Here is a 22,187-nt window from a genome sequence, read left to right as displayed (position 1 = left end):
AATTATAAATAAATATAATTTTATTTTTACGTACATAATGCAATATAACGTTTACAAAATATAATGCAAGTATGGCAATAACGAGAGAAACAATGATATATACAATGCTGTCTCCGAAGAAGTACGTCGAATTTTTTTTGTAGTTACACGACACTATTGAACAAAGCAAGCCGAATAACCTACCTACCTCCGAAGAAAATCATAGCTAATCTCGACGTATGATCTTCTTGGAGGACATAACCTATTTCAAATTTTATAATCTATACTTATTTACGCATTTTATATAAAACTATTCTGTTTTTGAATATTCTACACAGCGTGAAGGATCCGTGGGATAGTATTCCTGACATTTGGTCATCAACCTTTTTAGTGCTTGAATGTATTTTCTTTGAGTTTCATCGTTCATTACATGTGCCACATTTTTGGAGAAGATCTTTTCTCTACCAGTACGTGCATGAATTCCGACCATAGTTACTCCAATAGGCCATGGAGAATTTCCTATAGCCATTTGTAAGTATGCATCACTTGCCTACAATAAATTATTTTGATTAAATATGACATATAATAAAGCTACATAATGCGTTAATCTATGTAGCTACTCACCAATATGTAATTTCGTTCGAGTAAATGTTTAACAATATCGGTTAAACTATCAGTGATATCTTCTGGTAGAGATTTATTTTTTAATTTCCTAAGTAGGGGCTTCAGATATTCTCTTGTTTGAGCATATGTAGCACTTGCCATTTTTCCTCTTGTACTCATTTTTTCGGCAGTACTTCTACTGTTCAGTTGGTTGCCCCACATTTGCACTAAGAATTGTATGAATTGTGTGATAACATTCAAATCAAAATCCCTATCCCCTTTATTCAATTTGACGGACATTTTCTGTAAATCTTCATAAGTAACTCCTTCATCAGGAACATTTACATCTCCCTTTCCATCACGATCTTGTGGCTTTGAAGAAGCTAATATTTCATTCAAATATGCTTGATCTACTTGTTCCATAGCTTCTTGAAAATCATTTCTGAAACCCTTTAATTTAAAATATTCAATTTATAATATTTGACCCTCCGTTTACAATCTTATTTTTATTGATGCCGCCGTTTGCAAACTGAGTCGTTTAAGTCTGTTTTTTAATATTTTCGTGCTTTAAAAACCTCAAAAGATTCTTCGATACTCTCCTGAGTTTCTAGAATATCATCCAATAGCTTTTATTGCTATATGTTACCTATGGTCCCAAGTCCCGCCTTTTGTTTTCTCCTTGGAAAAAATTCAAAAACGAAGGTGGTCTAGGTCACAAACGACCCAGATTGCAGACAGAGGATAATTAAAATAGTGCTTTTCTCGCCAGTGGACTCAAGGACAGTACCGTTGTCTGTATACGTAATTTATCAATAGGATTTAAAATACAGTTTACAATAACATTTCTTGTACTCAGAAGATCAAGTGATCATTCATTTCAGAATGGATAGACAGGTAGGATAATAAAAAATGAGTACGAGTGAAATATCGATATCCGACACTAAATAGCGAGATCCTAAAGTTGGTAGGTTGTAAAAACAAACATAGTTAGGTACAAACAGTGGTAGCTAAAATAATGAGTAGAGGGTCTTTGATATGTTTGTTTATTTTAAAGACTTAACGCCAGAGGTACTTGGCTAAATTACTTCCAAGAACTGGGAGAATTTTAGCTAGCTAACCCAAACTCATTGTATTTTTTTTCAGCAATATACCTGGTCACTACCCCCACCAATTTTGAGAACTGGCTTCGCGGAGTGTGTTCGATTTATTTAACCATCAGACACGGGAAGGTTCGGACGAGAAGCGGTGTCGTTAGTTTGTGTCGTGTATTCATATCTCAGTCGAACTCTATATTTTTTGTTCTATTTTTTTCCTCTCGCGAAACGTGCGAACCGGAAAAAGAAAACATTCGGGAATTCTTACTATCTACTAATTATTATCAAGAATGACAGTAGTTCAGTTTATTATTGTTGCTGTGTTTAAACAGCAGTACTACTTTTGGGTTCACTAGCAAGAGGAACACTCTGCATTAAGTATTTGAAGCAACATCTAATAATGGTAAGTTCAAAATGTTAGTTACTAATTTTCATGGTAGTAAATATGTTAAAAACAACTGCAAAGATTTTGCATGCAAGTACGTACCTTGTTTACTTCTGGCTCAAGAATTTCACATTTTCTAAGTCGTTTAAATGCTTCTATTTCTGATTCTCCAAACAATAATATTGGTTCACCTCTTTCACGTAATCTTCTTATCACTTCGTGTCTAGGTAATGTTAAATGTTCAGAACTACCTTCTGTTATAGATTCTTCTTGCTGTTGAGTCTTTTTTATTTTAACATCTTCGTCACTACTTTCTTGTATTTCTTTTACTGCTGTATCTTTTGACATTAGCTCGCCCCTTTTAAAGTATTTCTTGTTATTTTGCTACAACGTTAATGAAACATATTTAGTTGCATAAAATACAGAAAAAAAATTAACATAATAGAAATTTATATATTACCAGAACATTGCTTTCTTCTAATTGTTTGCGCTTCTTCATTATCTCTGCTCGCAAAATATCCATTTTTAAAAAGACGGAGATTGCTTAGCTATTTATTTCAATTTATCTTTCACAAAGAAAATTTCATTTACCTAATGTATAAATATTATGAAAGTTAAATTGAGGTTATGTTTGTTTATCGAGCATTAAAATATATTTATTGATGTGTTTCTTACCGTATGAGAACCTTTTTAAAGACTATATATTCAAAAGTTTATAATCCTTCATTTTATTATATTATAAATTTTATACGATTACTGTAGCATTTTATTATTCTCTTCTGAGAAAGTGTTTTGTGGTTATGTTCGTACTATTATGACAGACTTTTAACGTAGTTCACTCATTATTTCAAAGGGGTCGCGACCATGTGAACATCGTTTCAACTTCAACCTTCCGCGCAAACGTTGACATTTTCATAATCGTTTCGCGGGTAAAATGGCGCTGTGGAATAAAGTGTCGTCTGGATTTGATAAAGAAGAAGAAACAGTGAATTTCGGAATAAGAACGGTTGCAGAAAATAATGGATCGTTGTACGAAACGTCTACAATTGCCACGATACAATCTGACGGAAAGGCAAGTTATACTCAGCTTTAATTTAACTGTAACATGCGTCTTGTATATCGAGAAGTTTAACGGTCGTTATTTGTTTTCTTAATAATATATTATAAGTTTTCAATATTTTAATCTTCGTGTATTTTAAAATTAAACACATACTACAATTGTATTCATTTAAATGGTTATTGCTTGTAACCATATCTTTATTGTTTGTAAAGAAGTGATGAAAGTAGAGATGGGAAAATATTTGGCCATCTAAATAAGTACCATTGTATTTCATATGGTATTTTTAAAATATGAATATGCATAAAATTATAGATAATCAATTATAACTCTGGTAATTTTTTGTTTCATTTTATTATTCAAACAAAAATGCTTCACTTTTTAAACTTATCAGAAACAGTTTGATAAGATCAAAAGCTGTCTGTTAAAACTTAACAAATATCAAATCTATATAAAACAATTCTATGTTTTTACAAGGTGGTTAAAGATCCATATGTATCAGCATCTGTGCAATATACAAGGTTTTGCGTAGCAATTGATAAATCAGTTACCATATTTGAAAATGAAACATGTGAGAATATAATTTTAAATGCTAGTTTTGGTTTGCCAATAACATGTTATTGCATTTCCAATGATGGCGTATTTTTATTTGTTGTATTGACAAATGGGGTTTTATATTGCCTTCATTTGTTAAATAAAGGACAAGTTATATTCACAAAGTAAGTTTAAATCAAAACTATCTGTGTATCTTGCTCATATATATTTTACAAAATTAGAATAATTACACATGTTTATTTTTATATACAGAAATATTACAAAGAATAGTGATCCCGTATTAAAAATATTTTTACAAAATCAGTGTAATGATTATATTAATATGTATCTTATTGTAAAAAGCGGAGCTATTTACAGGTAATTATACAAGTGTATTTTATACAACAGATTCTATACATAATCAGTCACTGTCATTACATTGCAGAATATCAAAAATTAATACTAAATTAATTGAAGCTGCTACTTTAAATGAAACTGATACCACACTAAAAGAACTTATAGAACAAATTCAATCTGTACAGTTATTTAAGGGATTTTCTAATAACGAGGTAAACTGTGTTCATAATTTAGAATATTATTCTCTATTTAAATACAGTATTCCCTCAATTTTTGTGACAAATATGAATGGTTACTCTTTGGTTATTCTCTTCTTAAAAAGCATGTTGCTTTGATTATTTCTTGTTTGATATATAAATCTACACTAAACTTATTGATTAGTATTTAGTAAAAGTTTAGTAATTCATTTCTTTCACACTGTTTTTTGAAGAATGTTTCTGTAAAGAATAAAATAAGAATTTATTATTAAATCTACCAGTGAATTTAAATAGAAACTGAAGAACAATAATAGCTTTAATTATTTTACTTTTAACTTATTGATACATGAATCTTAAAGATGTGTACATATCTGATCATTTTCATGGGTGATAGTGGGGCTTCCTTGAAATAAAAAAAAAAGTGAGGGATCACTGTATTTTACAATAATTGCAGGAGGTATTAATATAAATATTTTATAGGTAAACTATATCACTGTAGGTTTGATAGGTGAAGAAATATCAATAGCTATGTTGTGTTCAAATATGTTATTTATGTGGCCCAGTGAACAATATAGTAATTTCAATGGACTCTGCTATAATTATACCAAAATAGAATTCTTTAGGAAATACATGTAAGATGTCATACAATTTTTACATGATAAAGTATTTTTAATCTTTCATTCTATTTGCATGCATTATATATTTATTTTATTCAACATGTACTATATTACATAACAAGCATGAAACTTTTCTGTGTTTTATATGTACTTCTCTATCTTATAATTAGTACATGTACCTGAGATATTATATATATCACTTCTTATAAAGTCCAATATCAAATTTAACTTAATAGAGTATTAGCTAACTCCAAAGTTAGATTGCAAATAATTACCATTTTTGCTGCCGTGCCTGCACAATAAATCTATTTACTGCTATCAGATCAAAAAATTAAAGATTGCATACTTTATATAAAGTATGATATGTACAACTTTACAGTCAAAATTAAAGTTTTATTCTTAGATATATTGGGAAGGAAGACTTTCTCACATATCATCTAAAACGATTTTATGTGAAGTATAATACTTTGTATTGAAAGAAAGTATTTAAATAAGATTTAGATATAATTGTGGTAATCTCTGAAACAATTTTCAAGGCAGAGCCCAGGTTGACCTGGACACATAGGGCACATAAAAATGCTTTCTATTCTTTTCCCTCTGAGTGCTTTACATTGTACACATTGTCTTTTTAATACTCTGTTCTTATCGCTTCTCGGACAATGAACGGGAAGGTGAACAGGAACTGATTCATTGCTACCTGTCATTGATATACAATCAGTAGGAAAGGGCAAGCATTCTCCTATTAATTCTTGAATGACACTCATGCGAAAACGTAGAAATGATAATCTAGAATTCACGCGTTTTCTATGTAAAGTATAAGCGTTGAGAAGTAGAAGTTGTAGAATGTGAAGTCCAATTTTTATATGCGATGGCAAACTTTCCCGTTCACACGCGTAAAAACTTGTCATTCTATCTTTTAAAGTAATCTTCGACATACACTCGTATGATTTCGAAGTTTGATTCGTAACTTCTCTTTCTTTCGATTTTGTTTCATCATGAAATTCAAGGGACAAACCAAAAGTATCTTCTTTATCCTCCCACTGAAAAACACATCCATTCTCTTCTGAAACTTCCTCAAGTGTTTCATCCTCTTTTTGCTTTTTCTGATTGTCATCTTCGAATTTGCTTTTACGCTTTCTGTTAACAATATTAGTATAATTCGTCTCTCCATTTTCGAGATTCACGGAGTTTGCTTTAGTTAGCTGATCTTCAAGCAAGCTTTTAATAATTTCAGACTCGTTTTTTTGTTTATCTAGGGTGTCGTCTTTTCCAAGAATGTGGAACCTCAGTACTAAACCATCTGGGTCAGTCACCATGTACATTTTAATTTCACATCTTTCTTTTTTGGCCCTTCTGCATTGTTGATAGATTAATTTCGCTCTTAGCAAAGCCATTTCTTCACTGGAGAATTCGTTTTCCAAGTGGTAAACCACCTTCATTCTGTTATTGAAGTAATCCATTATAGGTCGAATTTTCGACAGCCGATCTTCCGTCGAATTTCCTTCGGCACTGAAGTTCAGTGACCTCAGGATTTGATAAAACCTGTTTCTCCCCATTGTTTCTCCAAAAATACGAACATGAAAGTATCTACCCATCATCCAGTAATCACTTATTTTGCATAGTTTCACATTTCCCATGTGGTACAACAGTCCAAGGAATCTTTTAAATTCAAGGACAGTCAACTCACGAAAGTTCTTCATACGTGAGAAAGGCAAGCTTGCATTTGTCATCAATTGTTTACCATGTTTATTAGTTTCGTTTATTATCGTGTCAATCAATTCGTCCGTCACAAATAAATTAAAAAAATCCATTGGCCTTGGAGTTATCGAGGAACGGGACAGTCCATCTATTTCTGTATTCAATATCTCTCCAGATAGAGGATCAATAGGATTATCTGAGACAAAGGGATAATTTGAGGTTTCTTGAGGTAATGGTGCTTCCCATGCTTCAGCTGTTCGTACATTAAGCACCGATGGTTGTAGTGGTGCCACTGGCCCTGGTGGTTGTGATGTACTATATAATACTTCTTCGAGATCTCCCGAGGAATCTGAATTTATAGAAATGCATTCGACGTCGGAATCGATTTCAATTACAGTAGCCAAATCATCGCCTGCTTCAACATACTCGGCTTCTTTTATTAAAACTTCTAAAAATTGATTAGGTTCTGGGGCTGGTTTCTGAGGTGAAGGTTGAACAGAAGGCTGCTCCATATAGTCATTAGGAAATGTCTCTTGAAATACTTCCTCTTTGATGAAAATTTCTGTGATAGGATCCATCATTAGAACAATAAAAGGTGATTAGTTTTATACGATTGATGATCAGTGGTTTGATTTGTAGAGTCATTCACACTTTCCATTTAAAAGCTAAACTGTTCAGTGTATAGTGACTAACGCACAGGCTCTGATTGTGAGGCAATAGTCCGTGATTAAAAGTAACGCAATTGATGAAAATTTCAATTTTCATTGAATGTCTTGGGGGTGATTTGTAAGTTTAGCAAATACAAATCACACAGCAAATCTGAAATCAAGGATAATGACTTGATTAGGGTACCTGCTGGTATTATCTTGGGTTTATGATGTGATAGAATACAGAAATGACAATTTATGGTGTTCTTTATTAGCCATTATGATTAATTCAGGTCCTTCCTTTGCCTGTCTAAGACAGTTTCCTAAATTAAAACTCACATTTTCAATTACTATGCTATTGTAGGGATTTCTGTTTTACGAAATTCTATGTAAATTGCTGAAATTATATTCCGAAATATTGTGCATAGTTCTTTAAATATTCATTTCTTTAATTACTGTGACAAGTGATTTTTCGCTCATTCACATGAGTTGATTATCGACAACCGAGAGAAATAGGATGAATCATTTATTAATAAAAAATTGTTAGGTTTTAAATATATCTTTAAATTCTTAAGTCATTGTATGAACTTGTATTCTATTAACAATAGCATTAAATATAACTCGTAATAATCAATTATACATTATATACAGGGTGTTCAACATAACTTATGCACTTTAATTTAGCGATTATTTGACAAAACAACATAGATTGCATTTTCAAAAACTTGAAAATTTTTGATTAGCAAGTGATTAGCAAGTGATTCGCCGCGAGCCAGTTTATCATTCTCAGTTGCCAGCAACTGGCAGGCTGTGAAGGTCTCCCACTATTACTCCATCTCGTTCTCTCTTAGCATGCCCCGTTTACTCTTTGTTCAGCGGCGTGAGGGTCAGCTCAAGCACGAAATAATTTCGCTCGATTCTTAAAGCAACAGGGCTTTCCTCCTCCGTCATATGCACAAAAATAAATTCGATTTACCAAGCACTTAACGAAAATTCTAACGCGATTTCAGTGAGCAAAGCTTAAATCCTTGAACATTAAACATTTAAAAAATTTATTAATCGTGCTTGAAACTAAATTCTCAATTATTGAAAAAGTCGCTCGATAGTGAACAGAGATCACGATACAATCGCATCTTGGACTCTACGTTTTGAACTCATTCCCAAATCCTCTAAAGAAACCCAACTTTTGAATGGTACTGTACAAAGAGCTCACAGAAGTTGCACAAGTTTACTTGCTACTCTATTTGCAGAGACTATAGCTCTATTTTTAGTCTCATATTCGCAATGATCGTGTTCTATCATTGTCTTACTGGCTGTTTTTAGGAAATGGTAGTAGGCAGATGTGTTATGGACCCACCTTTCGACGGAACATAGCAAGCTTTCACTCTAATCGAAAGATATAACAGCACGCCAGGCAGATATGCCGGGCCACGTTTAAGCTGAATCCCAGTAGTACTGGGGTAGTGAGGGTAACGCACTCGAAACGACGCCGTCCGCAGGCGCTGCGGGCGTGGTGACGCCCCTCTCCCACTCGCACCATGTGCGGGCACGGCAGCAAACATGTTAACATGTTTCAGTCCCCTGATTGTCGCGTGGGTCAGAGTGCTATCAGTTCTCTAAACCCCTGGCTGATTAGCTAATTTAAGCCAGGAATCCACTAGAAAGTTAAGCTAAGCTATGCTAACTTTAAACATTTTAATCGGTACAATGTACGTACTGTACATGTCCCATAGTTCTATGAGAAGACCCCTGGAAAGAATTGTTCCTAATGCCTTTCAGAGGACTTCTCATGGGACACGAATAATGCGGAAACGTTTCCATCAGAAGCTAACAGAGGTGTTATATTTTTTCGGAAGATAATCTATACCTTGCTTGTCTCTAAAAGTCGCCCACGAAGTAATCAGTAAGCTTAGCTTGCTGGTCGGTTCCCGGCTTTACTTGCACAATTGAACAGGGGATAAGCTTTTTGTAACAATAAAGGCACTGCTCCTTCTAAATTCTATGCACGTCCATATGCAATTACGGAGTTTATTACACAATTCATTATACTTAAACTTGACTTAAAAATGGAAAACAATATCATTTTTATTTCATCAGATTTCATGTAAGAAATAAAAGAACTACTTGCAAATCAGTTTTTGAATATTTTCTACAATTGATTGTTTTGCTTCTATTGCAAGCGACATTTGTTTTGGGATACCTTGTATATGATAAAATTGTATTAGTACAATGTACAAGGTGATCACGTATTTAAGGATATATGGCTGAAATAATAGACCATGCATGTGTTGGTTGCATTTAAATTTATATTAATGAAACAATGAAAATAAAGATAGGGCAAAAAATTAATATGAAAACGTGATAACAGAATAATCGTTTTTTTTTCTTTTTTTGGAAAAATTGTTTAATATTTGAATGAAGTAGTATCTAGCCAAACTTATTAATGTTTTTATATTTTAGAAGCTGAATATATACATGAAATATTTTATGTAAATAGATTATTACATGGAATAGTAATTAAAAGTTCGGCAATTAGAATCTTGAAAAATGTAATATTTTCATTTTATTGTTAGATCTTTCCCTTTTTAATTAAAGAACTTGTGTTTGCGTTTTCTAGCAACTTCACTCTTAATAAAAATATTAAAGTGCGTACTTTATTGTAATTATCATACCAAATTATTGTAGTAATAGATTTAATATAATGAAAAAGTAATATTGCAGTTTCGGCGCGAAAAAATATTCTTTATTTAAAATCATCCTCGAAATTTAAAATTTAAAAGAAATAAAAATGATATTTTATGTATTGTAAAATGTAACATTTAAATGAAACCGGAAATTAGGTCACAGAACTTGAGGAACAAAACGATTACGCGGCAAAAGATGAGTAATTTAAAATTATTCCTGATCCATATTTGCAGAGGGACTGTAAATGTATTGAATACAGATGATAAATTAGTCATTCTATGTAATAACATCAATGCACAATAGTAATTGTTAAATAATAATAATAGATTTTTTATTTTCATAATTTTAGTACAATGTTATGTTTATGTAAAAATGGTATTTTACACATGGTGTGTCCTCAAACTCTTCTTGGTTTAAAAGTGTATCAAGAACCTGTATCAGACTTTACAATAATGGAAAATAGTGATACCAATTTATGTCAAATTCTTGTTTTAACAAGAAATGATAATTGCAATATAAACAGTCTACGTGTTCTTTCTTTTCCAGGTATGAAATACACTTTGGTATGTGTATTATTTTGTGTTATGCTATTTTTTAATTATTCCTTCTTATGCAGAATTTGAGCAGAAGTTTCAAATAAATGTTCCTGCTATAACATATCTTGTTGAAATTATGGATCCTTGCAATGAGTTAGTTCTATTTTTGGAGGGTCTTAATGATAATGAGAATCAGGTGCAATGTATTGACACAATTAGAATAAAAACTATATCAGAAAGTCTCCCAGAGTATCAATTACAACGTCTTTTGAGAAAGGGACAGTTTGATGCAGCTGAGGCATTTGCAAAAAAGTTTAATTTATCTATGGAACCTATTTATTGCAAAAAAGCATCATTGTTCTTATCAAAACTTGATCCTTGGGCAAAGAAAGATTCTGATCCTGTTGAAGTAGATACCCTTCTTAGTATATTTGATAAAATAAAAAATGTGCAATATGTTGTAGAATGTTGTAGCAAGGCTCTTATACCTGAATATAAACAAATGAGAAAAATTCATTTATATGCACATGCAAGAATAATAGAATGTGATAAGGTAATTGAATTTTATATGGTGATACAATAATTTGTATTTATATTTGTACATTTAATATGCAGAGCATTTCTACTGACAATTTCAGAAGGTGAAAAATAATAATCAGTTAAATCTTCTGTTTTTAATTAATGATACATTGCACAAGTTAGAAACATTTCACATGATTTGGGGGTATCAAGAAAATTGTGAATATTATAATGATGACATTATGAAAAAATGGATAAGGTTTTCACGCGCTAGCTTCATAGAAGAATACAAAACACATTTAAGTTTGGTAAGATGTATAAATTTAAGTAAACAGTTTAACAATATATTATTCAAGTGATAGAATTTCGTTGTACACAGGGTGAAATGGAAGCAGCTACTTTAATTTGGACTAGACATCTTCCAGACATAATAAAACATATGTCTGTAGAAACTGTAAAAGACATATTTGCAACTCTTCCTGATGATATATCCCCATCTTGTCTTTGGCCATGGTTATCACATTTTATACCTACTTTGTTGTCTTTTATTCCTGATGCAATGTGTGAAATTATCCTCTGGGGATGTAAAAAAATTAAATCATTTGAACAATTGTATCGCACTTCTTGGCTTCAAATTGGCATTGATTTTGCTAATAAATTTATAAAATTATTGAGATTTGAGGAAAATAGTCAATCCTTATATTTTTGTCAAGAATATTTAAATAAAGATTCAAATCTAAAACAACTTGTTGCTATGATACAAGCTATGTCTGATATTCAAAAATTGAAAGCTAACTACAGGTAATATTTTTCAACAATACAATATAAAAAGGGGAATATATTAATATATAATATTAATAATATATAATAATAATATATAATATTAATAATATATAATATTAATATATAATAAAATCATTTCAGATTAACTATATCTCTTGATTTATATATTGGAGATCCTATTGAAGTGTCATTCATGTTACTAGATAAAATACATGTGGATCTACTTCCAGAATTCGTAAATACCTTTTTACAGCAGTATATGCTAAATAATTCTTTACAGCACGATTATGTTTGTTCTTCATACATACAGGTTTGTATAAATTAAATCCTATAATAAAATTATGAAATATTTATTTCAATGACATATTCGTAGAAAACTATAAACAACTCTAAAAGTTGGTGGTCTGGTGAAGAAGCTCCATGGGAGAAAAGGGTTGTTGCCATAATTAATTTAATTCAAAATATAGAGGTATATTTACAAAACTCCAGAGAAATCTGTGTACTGTTTGATTACAATTTGATTCAATTCCTGTATATTACAGACTAAATTACAAAAAACATTAGAAGTCTTAAAGAAAGCTTCTGTTCCATGGAGCTCAACTATGATAACTTTAGCAGAAACAAATAGTAATTTGGATCACGTTTTAGCATCTCAAATTAGAACAGAACATAATTGTGTCCCAATAAAACTTATACTAAAAAAGTATGGATATGAACGAATAGGTATAAATGATGTTAGTAAATATTTATATTTTTTATCATACATTTGTTATACTGGATGTACAATTAAATAAATTAAATGATTATTTTTATTCTTGAAGAAATTAATATGTCGCATAATAAGACAAAATCATCATGAAATGATTTCACACATTCAACAAATAACCAAGAATGATCCTTTATTAAAGAAAAAAGCATTTTCGTCTTGCACAAACTACTACTTGTCAAAAGGGTAAAACAGTATAAAAGGAAGTATAATTTGTAACAATGCATCAAAATAAATTAATAATATTGATACCTTTGTAGGAATTACGAGAAAGTAATGGAAATATTGAATTCTTTAGAAACTGATATTTTATTATACTGTTGTGTACAAATAATTAACTATGTGACAGCCAGTTTAACTCTAAAGGTATATTAAAATATTATTATAAAATTTAGAATTTATAATTAGTATATCCATTATTAAAACTTAAATTTTATATTTAGACTATACCTAAAGCGCTTGAACATTACATTGAAATGTTCGGTTGGATAAAAATACAGTTGAAAGAAATTTCAATAAAATGTAAAACTCAGTCACATTATTGTAACGATGTTATTAAAAATATGGATGAAGAAAAATCAAGATATCTTTTAAGAAAAGAGTTCAATATTAATATTACACTGGTAGAGTATTATAATAAAAAAGAAGAAATATTACGAAAATATATCGAACAATTATACAATGGTAAAAAATATTTGCTTGTGTTTCGTAATAACAATTAACGTTTTTAATTTTCTTTTAATAATTTTGCAAAATTTCAGTGGATATGGAAGAACATAATTTATCTGTTACGTATAAAAACGTTATTAAAGTTGCGGATTTACTTAAATTACAAAGATTAAATGCAGTATCTTTATTATTAGGATGGACAAAAGATGAAGACATATTTAAATATTTTGCAAGGTGAGAAAATTTTAATGTTTACATGTATAAAAATCAAATGAGCATGAAATAGTTCTTTCTGGTATTTGATTTTTATTAGATCTCATAAAAGACCAATATATTTAATGCAAGATGAGTGCAAATATATACAGAAAATGTGTTCATTGATGTTACAATATGCAAAAACGGATACAAATATTGCATCTACTGTTCACAGTTTAATTTCTTCTGCATTATGTGTTTGTTCAGATGGTGCGTATGTACAGTATACAATTTTTAATATACTCAGTGCAATTAGTTTAGAAGTTATCTACAGAAAATGATCGAAAAATTATAAAATTAGTATTTAAAATATTTTAGAGGAATTACAACCTATGTTAATACTATATATCTGGGCAAATTTGTATCAAGAATGCTTTAATGAAAGTACTACATATGATCCAAGTACATTAAATTTAAATCAAGAAGAAATGCAAAGAACAAACTGGAAGTTATACACTATTTATAAAGAATTAGCTATAGCTGCTGATGAATTTTTGCTACCATTATTTAGAACTATGATTTCTATGCAGAAATTTGATATAGCTAATTCTGGTAAATATACCTTAATATAATTATTGTGACTATTATTTACTAAAACATTAAACATAATCCATTTATATACATTTTTATTTTGTTTATAATGCAGAAGTAGAGCATATAAAAGTAGAGGAAAGTATCCAAAATTGCAATCAGGTAATACGCTTAAATTTGTATTGTTGTAATGTCTATTTTATAACATGAAATTTTTATACAGTTGCAAACAAAAGAATCATTGAAGAAATTACTTGATGAGATGAAGAAGTTAAATGTGGAACATAACAATTATTATCTATTACAACTCATAAAAACCTTATATATGAACCTCTGTATTATGGCAAATGTAAATTCTACACTTATAATGGAAACTAGATCAGTGTATACTCATTATGTAATTGTAATGTTAAAAAAGTTAATTAGTACACGAACATTTGATCTTCAATTTGGTTTATCCTGTTTGTTCATGTTATCAGAATCAGAAGCATGCAAATGGATTTCTGCAACTTGCAAATTGTGAGTATATTAATTAATGTAACTATAGTTGATATAGATATATTGTAAATGTTTTTTACAGATTTCAGTCAGATTGTTTTCGACATTTAAGAATATCAATCTTCGGACACGAATATTTTCGTTTGATAAAAAATCAAACATTTATGCAAATATACAAAGACAACAAAATATTACACCACTGGGCACAGATATTATCGAAATACTCTATTTCTTATAAAGGTTGAAATAAATTCTTTATGGAAAGAGGTTTTTAATTATATGAAGTACTCGAATTGTATATTTGCAGAGGTTTTGACAAGTGATACAACAACTAAAAGAGAAATACTACAACGTCTTATGAACTGGAAGGGGGATAATATGATATCTCTATTTGAAAAATTTTGCTCTGATTTTGGTTTCGATATTCAAGACTGCTTATTGCTTTATTTACAAACCATAATCAAAATTTGGAATCCGAAATTAAATATAACAAATTTAAATGGAAGAAAAGGTAAACAATATTAATTCCTATGTGTGTATTTATATATATTAAAAATTTGTATTCATATAAATTTCTATGTATTTTAGAATTAAATATTCACGAGGATGAAATTAATGAATTAAGAGCAAAATGTAATGCAGTTGCTGCTAAAATTGTAGATAAAGCTGCCTTGAAAAACTGTATCACTTCTGTTTATTCTCAAGTATGATAAATTAAATGTATTGCTTTAATATATTCAAGACTTATTGTATAGAGTAATTTCAGTAACTGGCATGGACTATCTTTCAGATTATTCCATTTAAGAGAAAAGTATAATTGCATCTTGCAATTGCGCTGGTGCACCTGTGAAAATAATTTTACAGTTGAATAATAGTGTTCGTTAAGCAGTGCAAAATTTTTCTTCAAGATTCTTTTCTAATTTCAGTTGAAATAGAGTTATACTCCATTCCAGTTACTAAGTAGAATCAACCTGTATATGTTTATTCATTTCTTTCTAGGTAAATTTTTATCATTATGAAATATTTATAATCCTTATGGATCTCATAAATGACAAGAATATTGAACACAGAAATTATTTTTGTTTTCTGCAAAACTATACTCGTACTAGGTAGGTAAAAGATTTTTAAAATTTCTAATGGGATGTGTAGAGGTGTGAAAGTTCCAGTGATATTTTATTTATTCTATTTAAAAAATATTTCCATTTTTTATACTGTGTATTTTAGCCAACCTACAAAAGTAGAACGTGATGAGTGGATGCATCTTAATCCAGAATACACATCTTTACCACCTGTAGCAGAATGGCGATTGCCGTTTCTGCCTAAAATTGAATTGTGGACCCTTATAAGTAAAAATTTATTTTCAGATATTATTTAATACACTTAAATAAATAACTAAATTATATGTATTTTTAAAATGTTTGTATGATAGTTTTATACTATTAATTCTCTTTCAGCACCAGAATTAAATTTAAAAACCTATGATAAATGGTTAGATATTGCTCCTATTCTTAAATTACAACCACATATTATATGTACATTAGCCATTAAAGGGGAAGTAATGAATATTTGGGGAAATAAACATAAAGTAGATAAGTGGGACCTTTATCCAAAAAATACTAGATTGTTAAATGATATAAAAAATTGCATAGAACGAATGACTGGTCCCAATGCATTGTACTATGGTACAGCAGCATTATATTATGTAGTGAATCATGCTCCTCCAGGTATATCATTTTCGTTTATTCAATTATCAACTTATTGAATCGTTTTACATCGTTTTGTTTTCGTTAGGTGCCAATCAAGTAGCAGCAGTTGAAGAATGTTATAAATATGCTCAACTATCAGTTCAAGAGGGTACTACATTTGAAACAGAAATACTAGAGGTATTTTTCCCTTTTTTGGTAGTCCACTTCTATAACTAATAAATGATTTATAATTAACTACTTCATTTCTAGAAAATAAAATTCAAATATTTACGTTTTACGTCGGAACATATCTTACACACACATGGTTTAGCAAATAAAACTTATTTGTCATTAATTGGGAACCCTCATAAATTAGTTCGTGAATTATACACAGATGAAAGTATACCAAAAAGGTATCGATGTGTTACTGATCACAGACCCGACATAAATTCTGCAGTGAATTCTATCAGCCAGTTGTTCTCTATTAATACAGTGAAACTGCAAATGGAACTTTTACAAGAGTGGCTACAGCCAGAGGTCAAATATGTGAAACTTAATCAAAGTATAACTGACACGTTTTCTGTTACAACAAACTCTGAACCAAGTTCAAATTCAGATGATAATTTATTAAGGTAGATTTGTGTAACTATAATTAAATTTCATTTATTTGAATGCTATGTACTTACATATAACTTTATTTTTAGGGCACGCTATATTCTTGAACATGGAGATTTAGAATTATCTGCTAACTTTCTGATAAACATTGGTTTCAGTGATAGCAAAGAGGATTATAATTCTGAAATGTGTTATAAAGCTCTACAAGTACTACAAGCTTTATTTGATATACCTAAGTTAGAAGATTTGACAAAACGTGATTATCAAACAATCAGGTATTATATATTAATTGATTTCTCTTTAAATTTGTTAGTATCATTCAATATATTTATGTAATTGTATTTCAGAAACTATATGAAATCTCTAAAATATATAGGTAGATTGGAATCGTTAGGAATAAATTACAGTATGAGTACATTTGAAACATGTTCTAAACAAGAGCTTGTACAAATCTTGTGGAAGACGCAGAGTTATTCATCGCAAGCACTTGTCATCATTGTTCAACTTTGTATAGACTTTGAAATATATGAATACTCCATCTGGGATAAAACTTTAACACAGTTAGCCAAATTATTAATGGTAAGTCAATGATATATTTAAAATATAGAAAAATAATGAGTTTTGTAAGATTTATATTATGTTCATAGACTAACGAATTAAAGAAAATTTTGCTACAAGTGCGAAATATAAGTAGTATTGTAAATTCTAATGGATATTTATCTGGATGGCAAGTAGTTATTTCAGAACCTTTTAGAAAAATGTATATACATCCAACATCAGAGCAAATTGATGATTGTATCGAAATTTTACAACTTTTGTATTCATGTCCTGTCATACATATGTTGCATTTTAATGATGTTATACAATACTCTTTTCAATGTCAACAACCACATTTAGCTGCTGCCCTTTTACCTTTTTTGAATGATGATGATAGGAAATATGTTCTTGATGTAAGTACATTATGTTTATTTATTTGATAACTTATACAAATGTAGTAACTTTTAATTTTAATGAATAATTTTGTAGAAAATCAAGGATAGTTTCAATGTTATGAAAGTATTAGAAGATTTGAATATTTTATCTTCAAATGGAATACTTTGTATACATTATGTAAGTATTGCAGTACTGTCTGTTTTTGCTAACATTTATTCATTACCTGTGTATACTTGAAGACTAAATTAAAATTTTATTATCTTTTCAGTGTAATCAAATTATTCAAAATACAGTATTGAAAGCAAAAGTTTAATAAAAATTTATATGTTTCATATGTTTTGTGGTTTATTATTTTCATTTTTCAGAAATTAATAAGTTCACTTAAACTATACCCAGCAGTATTATTATCTTTATATAATAAGTAAAATGTTTTTTATATAAAAATTTATTATAAAGTCTACATATATATTACATAAGTAAGGTACTTAGATGTACCCAATTTTTATTGCATTATGTATCAATTTACGCCATTCCATGGATCATCATAGTCCTCAATTAATAAGGACTTATTTCTAACCAATTTCACAGAAATAGAGTCTGTATTACTTTTAGCCGACAGTAATATACAACGATGTACTATTAAAAGTTTTGCATTAACAGGACTTCGGCCAGTAATTAAATCAATTTCATCTTCAACTTCAACCTATGCATGTAGAATATAATGTAATTCTTTTCCCTTAGCACATATTTTACCCAACCATGAAAGTATTCTTACCGTAGCGCTTTTCTTGAGACACTTTTTCCCATTGACACGAATATTGCTGTTGTAGAATTCTTTATCTATCTTACTGTAAAAAGTAACATTTAAAATCGATATGAAATGTAAATGTTAATATGTTACGAACTGCTTAAAATAGTATGCAACGTTATTGTATTTTTGCTAATACTAAAACTTTGATAATCCACAAATTGTAGAACCTTTTCAGTAATAATTTTGCAATTAAAATATCTGTGAATTTACTACCTTACTTCAACTGTTTGCAGTATTTAATACTTGGTTAAATAATATTTCAATAAGTAATTACGTACTTGCGTGATATTCCAAATCCTGCTTTAGCAATAGCATCTACGCGAAGGGAAGGTACTGTAGCATAAATTACCTTTGAATTTTTACCTAGCAAATAATTGTCGATTTCGCCTTCACTTTCATCTTCACTATCACTGTCACTTTCAGTGTTCTGAAAAACCACAAACAATTAAATGAGAAATTAATTCATATCATTACACAGAACATTAAATTGTATTAAGATTGTCTAGATTACATGCTTAATACTTCGATTTTTACTCTTAAATCTCTTGTTTATTGTAAGGTTAAGGTTTGGTTGAAAATAAGAACTGTTTATACATGAATTATATGGTTCAGAATTAAATTTTGATATGATCCCAAGCGTATGAAATATTCGTTTATTTTCGCATATTGTTCTTTGCGCGATACAATAAATCTGTCTGTACATCGCGTAAAATTTTACGTCTAGAGAGATGAGTATAAAACATCAGTTTATACAGTATCTACTATTTACAATTATATCATGACATGCTGGCAATGGTAACTCAATTCAAATGTGAAATACCAAAGGAATTTGTAAATCAAGCATTGTTATTTATTAAAATTTTAGGGAACTTTATTAAACACATAAAGGTGTTAATATGCATAAAATATACATATGTGTGTTAAACATATGTATTACTTAATTTTTCGTTCAAACAGTAAAAGATATATGTAGAATTTTGTATATTTCTCATTTATTGTACTATAATATAAATTTATAATACTTGAGCAAGTTAGTAGAATATACGAAGCAGAATGTTTCACGACGTGCAAAACTAGTGTGTATAGATAGGAAATATTCTGTTCAAATTTTTGCAAGTTTTTTTTAATTTTATAACATTTTGAAATATTACTGTATATATGTAGTTTCATATGTATAATCTACGCATTTATTTGATAATTTATTTGCAATCTAAGGACACGAAGCTCTTATACAGCTATAAAATTTAGATACATGTACGACGAGCCAATTGAATAATGAAAAGTTTGAGCTGATTTGAGCTCCCCTGGAGACCTTTACCATTTTCGTGTCGCACCCGACCTTATCGATTCAGTTTAGAATAAGATTGCACTGCTACAAATGGTAGAAATTGATATTAAATAGTTTTAAACAATTTGAAGATTGAATCGATCTGAATGTTAGAAATATTGTATAATTCTGTCACGTATTGATACAAGAAGAATTTAATACTGAGTATAATTTAAATAAATATATAATAGAGAAATAATTGTTACAAAGTAACAATGATAAAATATCACATTACAATCAAAATAATGTACCTCACTAAATTATTCTCATACATATTGACAAAGATATCTTTATAACAATCTCAGTTGTCAAATACATTATTAAACAACATAATATTTGTTTGCCAATAAGTATTATTTTATTAAACAATATAAACGATTAAACATTGCGGAGAGTACAAAAACTTTCTTAAAAGAGACATTATTCCAAAATTATAACGTTTCGAATTTCTTTACAATTCATTATTTAACTATGATAAATGTTAATATAACTTGCATGAGTCACTACGTGCAACTGTTATTAACAATACGTATAGCAGAAATTGTTGCTGCGATGATTATTTTATAGAAAATAGCATTTATTCATAAATTATTTTTAATCTCATACTTTCAATCACTGGCGTTGGTTCCCCCTCCACTCCTGGTTGGGAAGGTATAAATACGCCTGGACGACGACGCATTTCTCAGTCGCTCCGGTGCTCTCGGAGGGTGCGGATCGTCCTGGTTGAGGCGATTGTTTGGAGTCTCTTGAACTTCACCACGAGAGCTTGACCAAGCTTGACCATTGGTCATTTTTACCATCGGTAAGTTTTGCCCAAATTTTTAATTTATTCCTTCAGTTCCCCTATTTTATACGTATCCTACCCTATTACCTACCTTAGTGTTAAAGCATTCTTTCTTAGCGTTTAGATGTAAAGTAAATTAAAACGTTGAACATTAATCAATGGATTCTTTTAAACTTTTTAATTGTTTTCACACGAGTTAAGTGAAGCTTGAATGAAGATATTAAACGAAGAGTTAAATCAAAAGTTAATATCGGTTACGTCATTTGTCTCTGTTAATGTTCTCCTGTGATTTAATAAATCGTTCTGTCGATACTCCTTTATTTTAACGTCGTTTTTAGGGAAGCTACATGGATCATTCTATTATTTTTCCGCACACTTGCCTTTATAGTTTTCCTAAACTTCTTCCTTGAAGTTTTGTAGTTTTCTGTTCTGTGTGACTAAATTCGAAGAACGACTACTAAATTGTACCAAATGTTACTTACATATTTCAAGTACGTACATACTTTCCTGGGAGCAGATGCTTAGATTAGATGCTTATAATAAGCAACAGTAAGAAATAATTGAAATTGAATACCGAGTGTTATTTAGACATGTTCATAATAAAGCAACAATTATTATAAAATTAAAACATATAATAAAATCATACTTAAGTCAAAATAATTTCAGCTGTACAATACGTGTTTAAACAACATCTTTTAATAAGTACCTTTCTTAAAAATGTAGAATACTATGTACAAAACTATATAGAGAAAAATATAGATTAAACGTTGCAGAGATTACGTACAGTTTTTGAGCAGAGAAATTATTCTAAATTTGCAATATTGCGAATTTCCTTATATCTCCTTACCTAGGAACTATAAATGTTAAGACTAATTAGAATTATCAATTTTTCACGATTTCCTCGTTCCATTAATCTCAAAGTTTCAGTACCTGGCAAAGATGGTATGTGAGATCTGTTGCTCGATGACGTCACAAGGTAGAAAGAGAACTTTTCACATGGGGTGGGGATTGCCCCACTGCTTCGTGATTGTTAAGAATCCCCACCTCACTCGAGAAGTTCCCCTTCTACTTCGTGACGTCACCAGGCAGAAGGTTTCATACTATATACTATCCCTGGTCGCTGGTTCCCTCTCTCCTCGCCGTAAAGGTATAAATACCCCGGAGGAGCGACAAATTACGCAGTCGCTGCGGTGCCTCGGAAGTGTGCGGACTGTGGATCGTTTCTATCATTCCTTGGACTGTCTTGACCAATTACCAGCTCGACTCATTCATCATCCTTGACCACTGATAAGTATTGCGCAAATTTACATGAAGAGTGATTCACCAGTAGAATACCTCGAGCGCGTATATAGTGTGGGCTTACATTTAGTGTACGTGTAATGTGTATGTTGACGTGTGTTTAATGTGCGTTTGGTATGCGTATTTAGTGTGTTTCTACTATGTTTATAAACGACTAGAACTCTTCGTTGTCTTATTACGTTGTAATGTCGTTCTTATAATCAATATCTCGAAATTTCAGTCACTGATTCCCTCTCTTCTGGTCGAGAAGGTATGAATACCCTTCGAGAACGATAAATTCCACAGTCGCGCTTGAACCTCCGGAGAGTGCAGATCGTCCTGGT

The 22,187-nt window shown here is 30.1% G+C and overlaps 3 protein-coding genes across 3 annotated transcripts; 1 reads left to right on the top strand and 2 right to left on the bottom strand.

Moving 5' to 3' along the window:
- Nucleotide 1: 1 nt before the first annotated feature.
- On the bottom strand, nucleotides 2-2,867 carry Prp18 (pre-mRNA processing factor 18). The gene is made up of 5 exons (XM_076383351.1): nucleotides 2,737-2,867; nucleotides 2,522-2,652; nucleotides 2,164-2,445; nucleotides 604-1,032; nucleotides 2-529 (listed from the first exon to the last, which is right to left on the bottom strand). Exons 2-5 carry the CDS (start codon nucleotides 2,582-2,584, stop codon nucleotides 290-292), a joined length of 1,014 nt encoding a protein of 337 aa, XP_076239466.1. The 5' UTR covers nucleotides 2,585-2,652; nucleotides 2,737-2,867; the 3' UTR covers nucleotides 2-289.
- Nucleotides 2,868-2,989: 122 nt separating this feature from the next.
- Rod (kinetochore component rough deal) lies at nucleotides 2,990-18,081 on the top strand. The gene is made up of 33 exons (XM_076383504.1): nucleotides 2,990-3,133; nucleotides 3,596-3,837; nucleotides 3,926-4,030; nucleotides 4,098-4,221; nucleotides 4,687-4,838; nucleotides 10,203-10,399; nucleotides 10,470-10,942; nucleotides 11,031-11,216; nucleotides 11,288-11,709; nucleotides 11,833-12,001; nucleotides 12,065-12,160; nucleotides 12,234-12,425; nucleotides 12,513-12,643; nucleotides 12,718-12,823; nucleotides 12,901-13,141; nucleotides 13,219-13,360; nucleotides 13,440-13,591; nucleotides 13,700-13,933; nucleotides 14,028-14,074; nucleotides 14,136-14,431; nucleotides 14,493-14,650; nucleotides 14,718-14,921; nucleotides 14,999-15,114; nucleotides 15,410-15,519; nucleotides 15,635-15,756; nucleotides 15,865-16,134; nucleotides 16,202-16,293; nucleotides 16,366-16,727; nucleotides 16,800-16,985; nucleotides 17,058-17,289; nucleotides 17,358-17,660; nucleotides 17,737-17,820; nucleotides 17,912-18,081. Exons 1-33 carry the CDS (start codon nucleotides 2,996-2,998, stop codon nucleotides 17,954-17,956), a joined length of 6,129 nt encoding a protein of 2,042 aa, XP_076239619.1. The 5' UTR covers nucleotides 2,990-2,995; the 3' UTR covers nucleotides 17,957-18,081.
- On the bottom strand, nucleotides 17,982-19,219 carry LOC143182492 (mitochondrial transcription rescue factor 1). Its single transcript, XM_076383505.1, has 4 exons — nucleotides 18,966-19,219; nucleotides 18,733-18,881; nucleotides 18,419-18,491; nucleotides 17,982-18,346 (listed from the first exon to the last, which is right to left on the bottom strand). The coding sequence occupies exons 1-4, from the start codon at nucleotides 19,155-19,157 to the stop codon at nucleotides 18,161-18,163; spliced, it is 600 nt and encodes a 199-aa protein (XP_076239620.1). The 5' UTR covers nucleotides 19,158-19,219; the 3' UTR covers nucleotides 17,982-18,160.
- Nucleotides 19,220-22,187: the final 2,968 nt, after the last annotated feature.

This window comes from Calliopsis andreniformis, chromosome 8, assembly GCF_051401765.1.
Source record: "Calliopsis andreniformis isolate RMS-2024a chromosome 8, iyCalAndr_principal, whole genome shotgun sequence".
Lineage (NCBI taxonomy): Eukaryota > Metazoa > Arthropoda > Insecta > Hymenoptera > Andrenidae > Calliopsis > Calliopsis andreniformis.
Note: the sequence above shows the minus strand (reverse complement) of the source record. Positions and strands in the feature narration are given on the sequence as shown.

Bases quoted from the DNA above. Each gene is read 5' to 3' on its own strand.
- Rod (XM_076383504.1), top strand. From the start codon at position 2,996: ATGGCGCTGTGGAATAAAGTGTCGTCTGGATTTGATAAAGAAGAAGAA. The intron at 12,824-12,900 runs GTATATTAAAAT...TTTTATATTTAG, and splicing joins CAGCCAGTTTAACTCTAAAG to ACTATACCTAAAGCGCTTGA. The intron at 14,432-14,492 runs GTGAGTATATTA...TGTTTTTTACAG, and splicing joins ATTTCTGCAACTTGCAAATT to ATTTCAGTCAGATTGTTTTC.
- LOC143182492 (XM_076383505.1), bottom strand. From the start codon at position 19,157: ATGTACAGACAGATTTATTGTATCGCGCAAAGAACAATATGCGAAAAT. The intron at 18,882-18,965 runs GTAATCTAGACA...GTGGTTTTTCAG, and splicing joins AAAATCGAAGTATTAAGCAT to AACACTGAAAGTGACAGTGA. The intron at 18,347-18,418 runs GTAAGAATACTT...CTACATGCATAG, and splicing joins GTCTCAAGAAAAGCGCTACG to GTTGAAGTTGAAGATGAAAT.
- Prp18 (XM_076383351.1), bottom strand. From the start codon at position 2,584: ATGGATATTTTGCGAGCAGAGATAATGAAGAAGCGCAAACAATTAGAA. The intron at 2,446-2,521 runs GTAATATATAAA...TTAACGTTGTAG, and splicing joins TAGAAGAAAGCAATGTTCTG to CAAAATAACAAGAAATACTT. The intron at 1,033-2,163 runs GTACGTACTTGC...TTTAAATTAAAG, and splicing joins TTGAGCCAGAAGTAAACAAG to GGTTTCAGAAATGATTTTCA.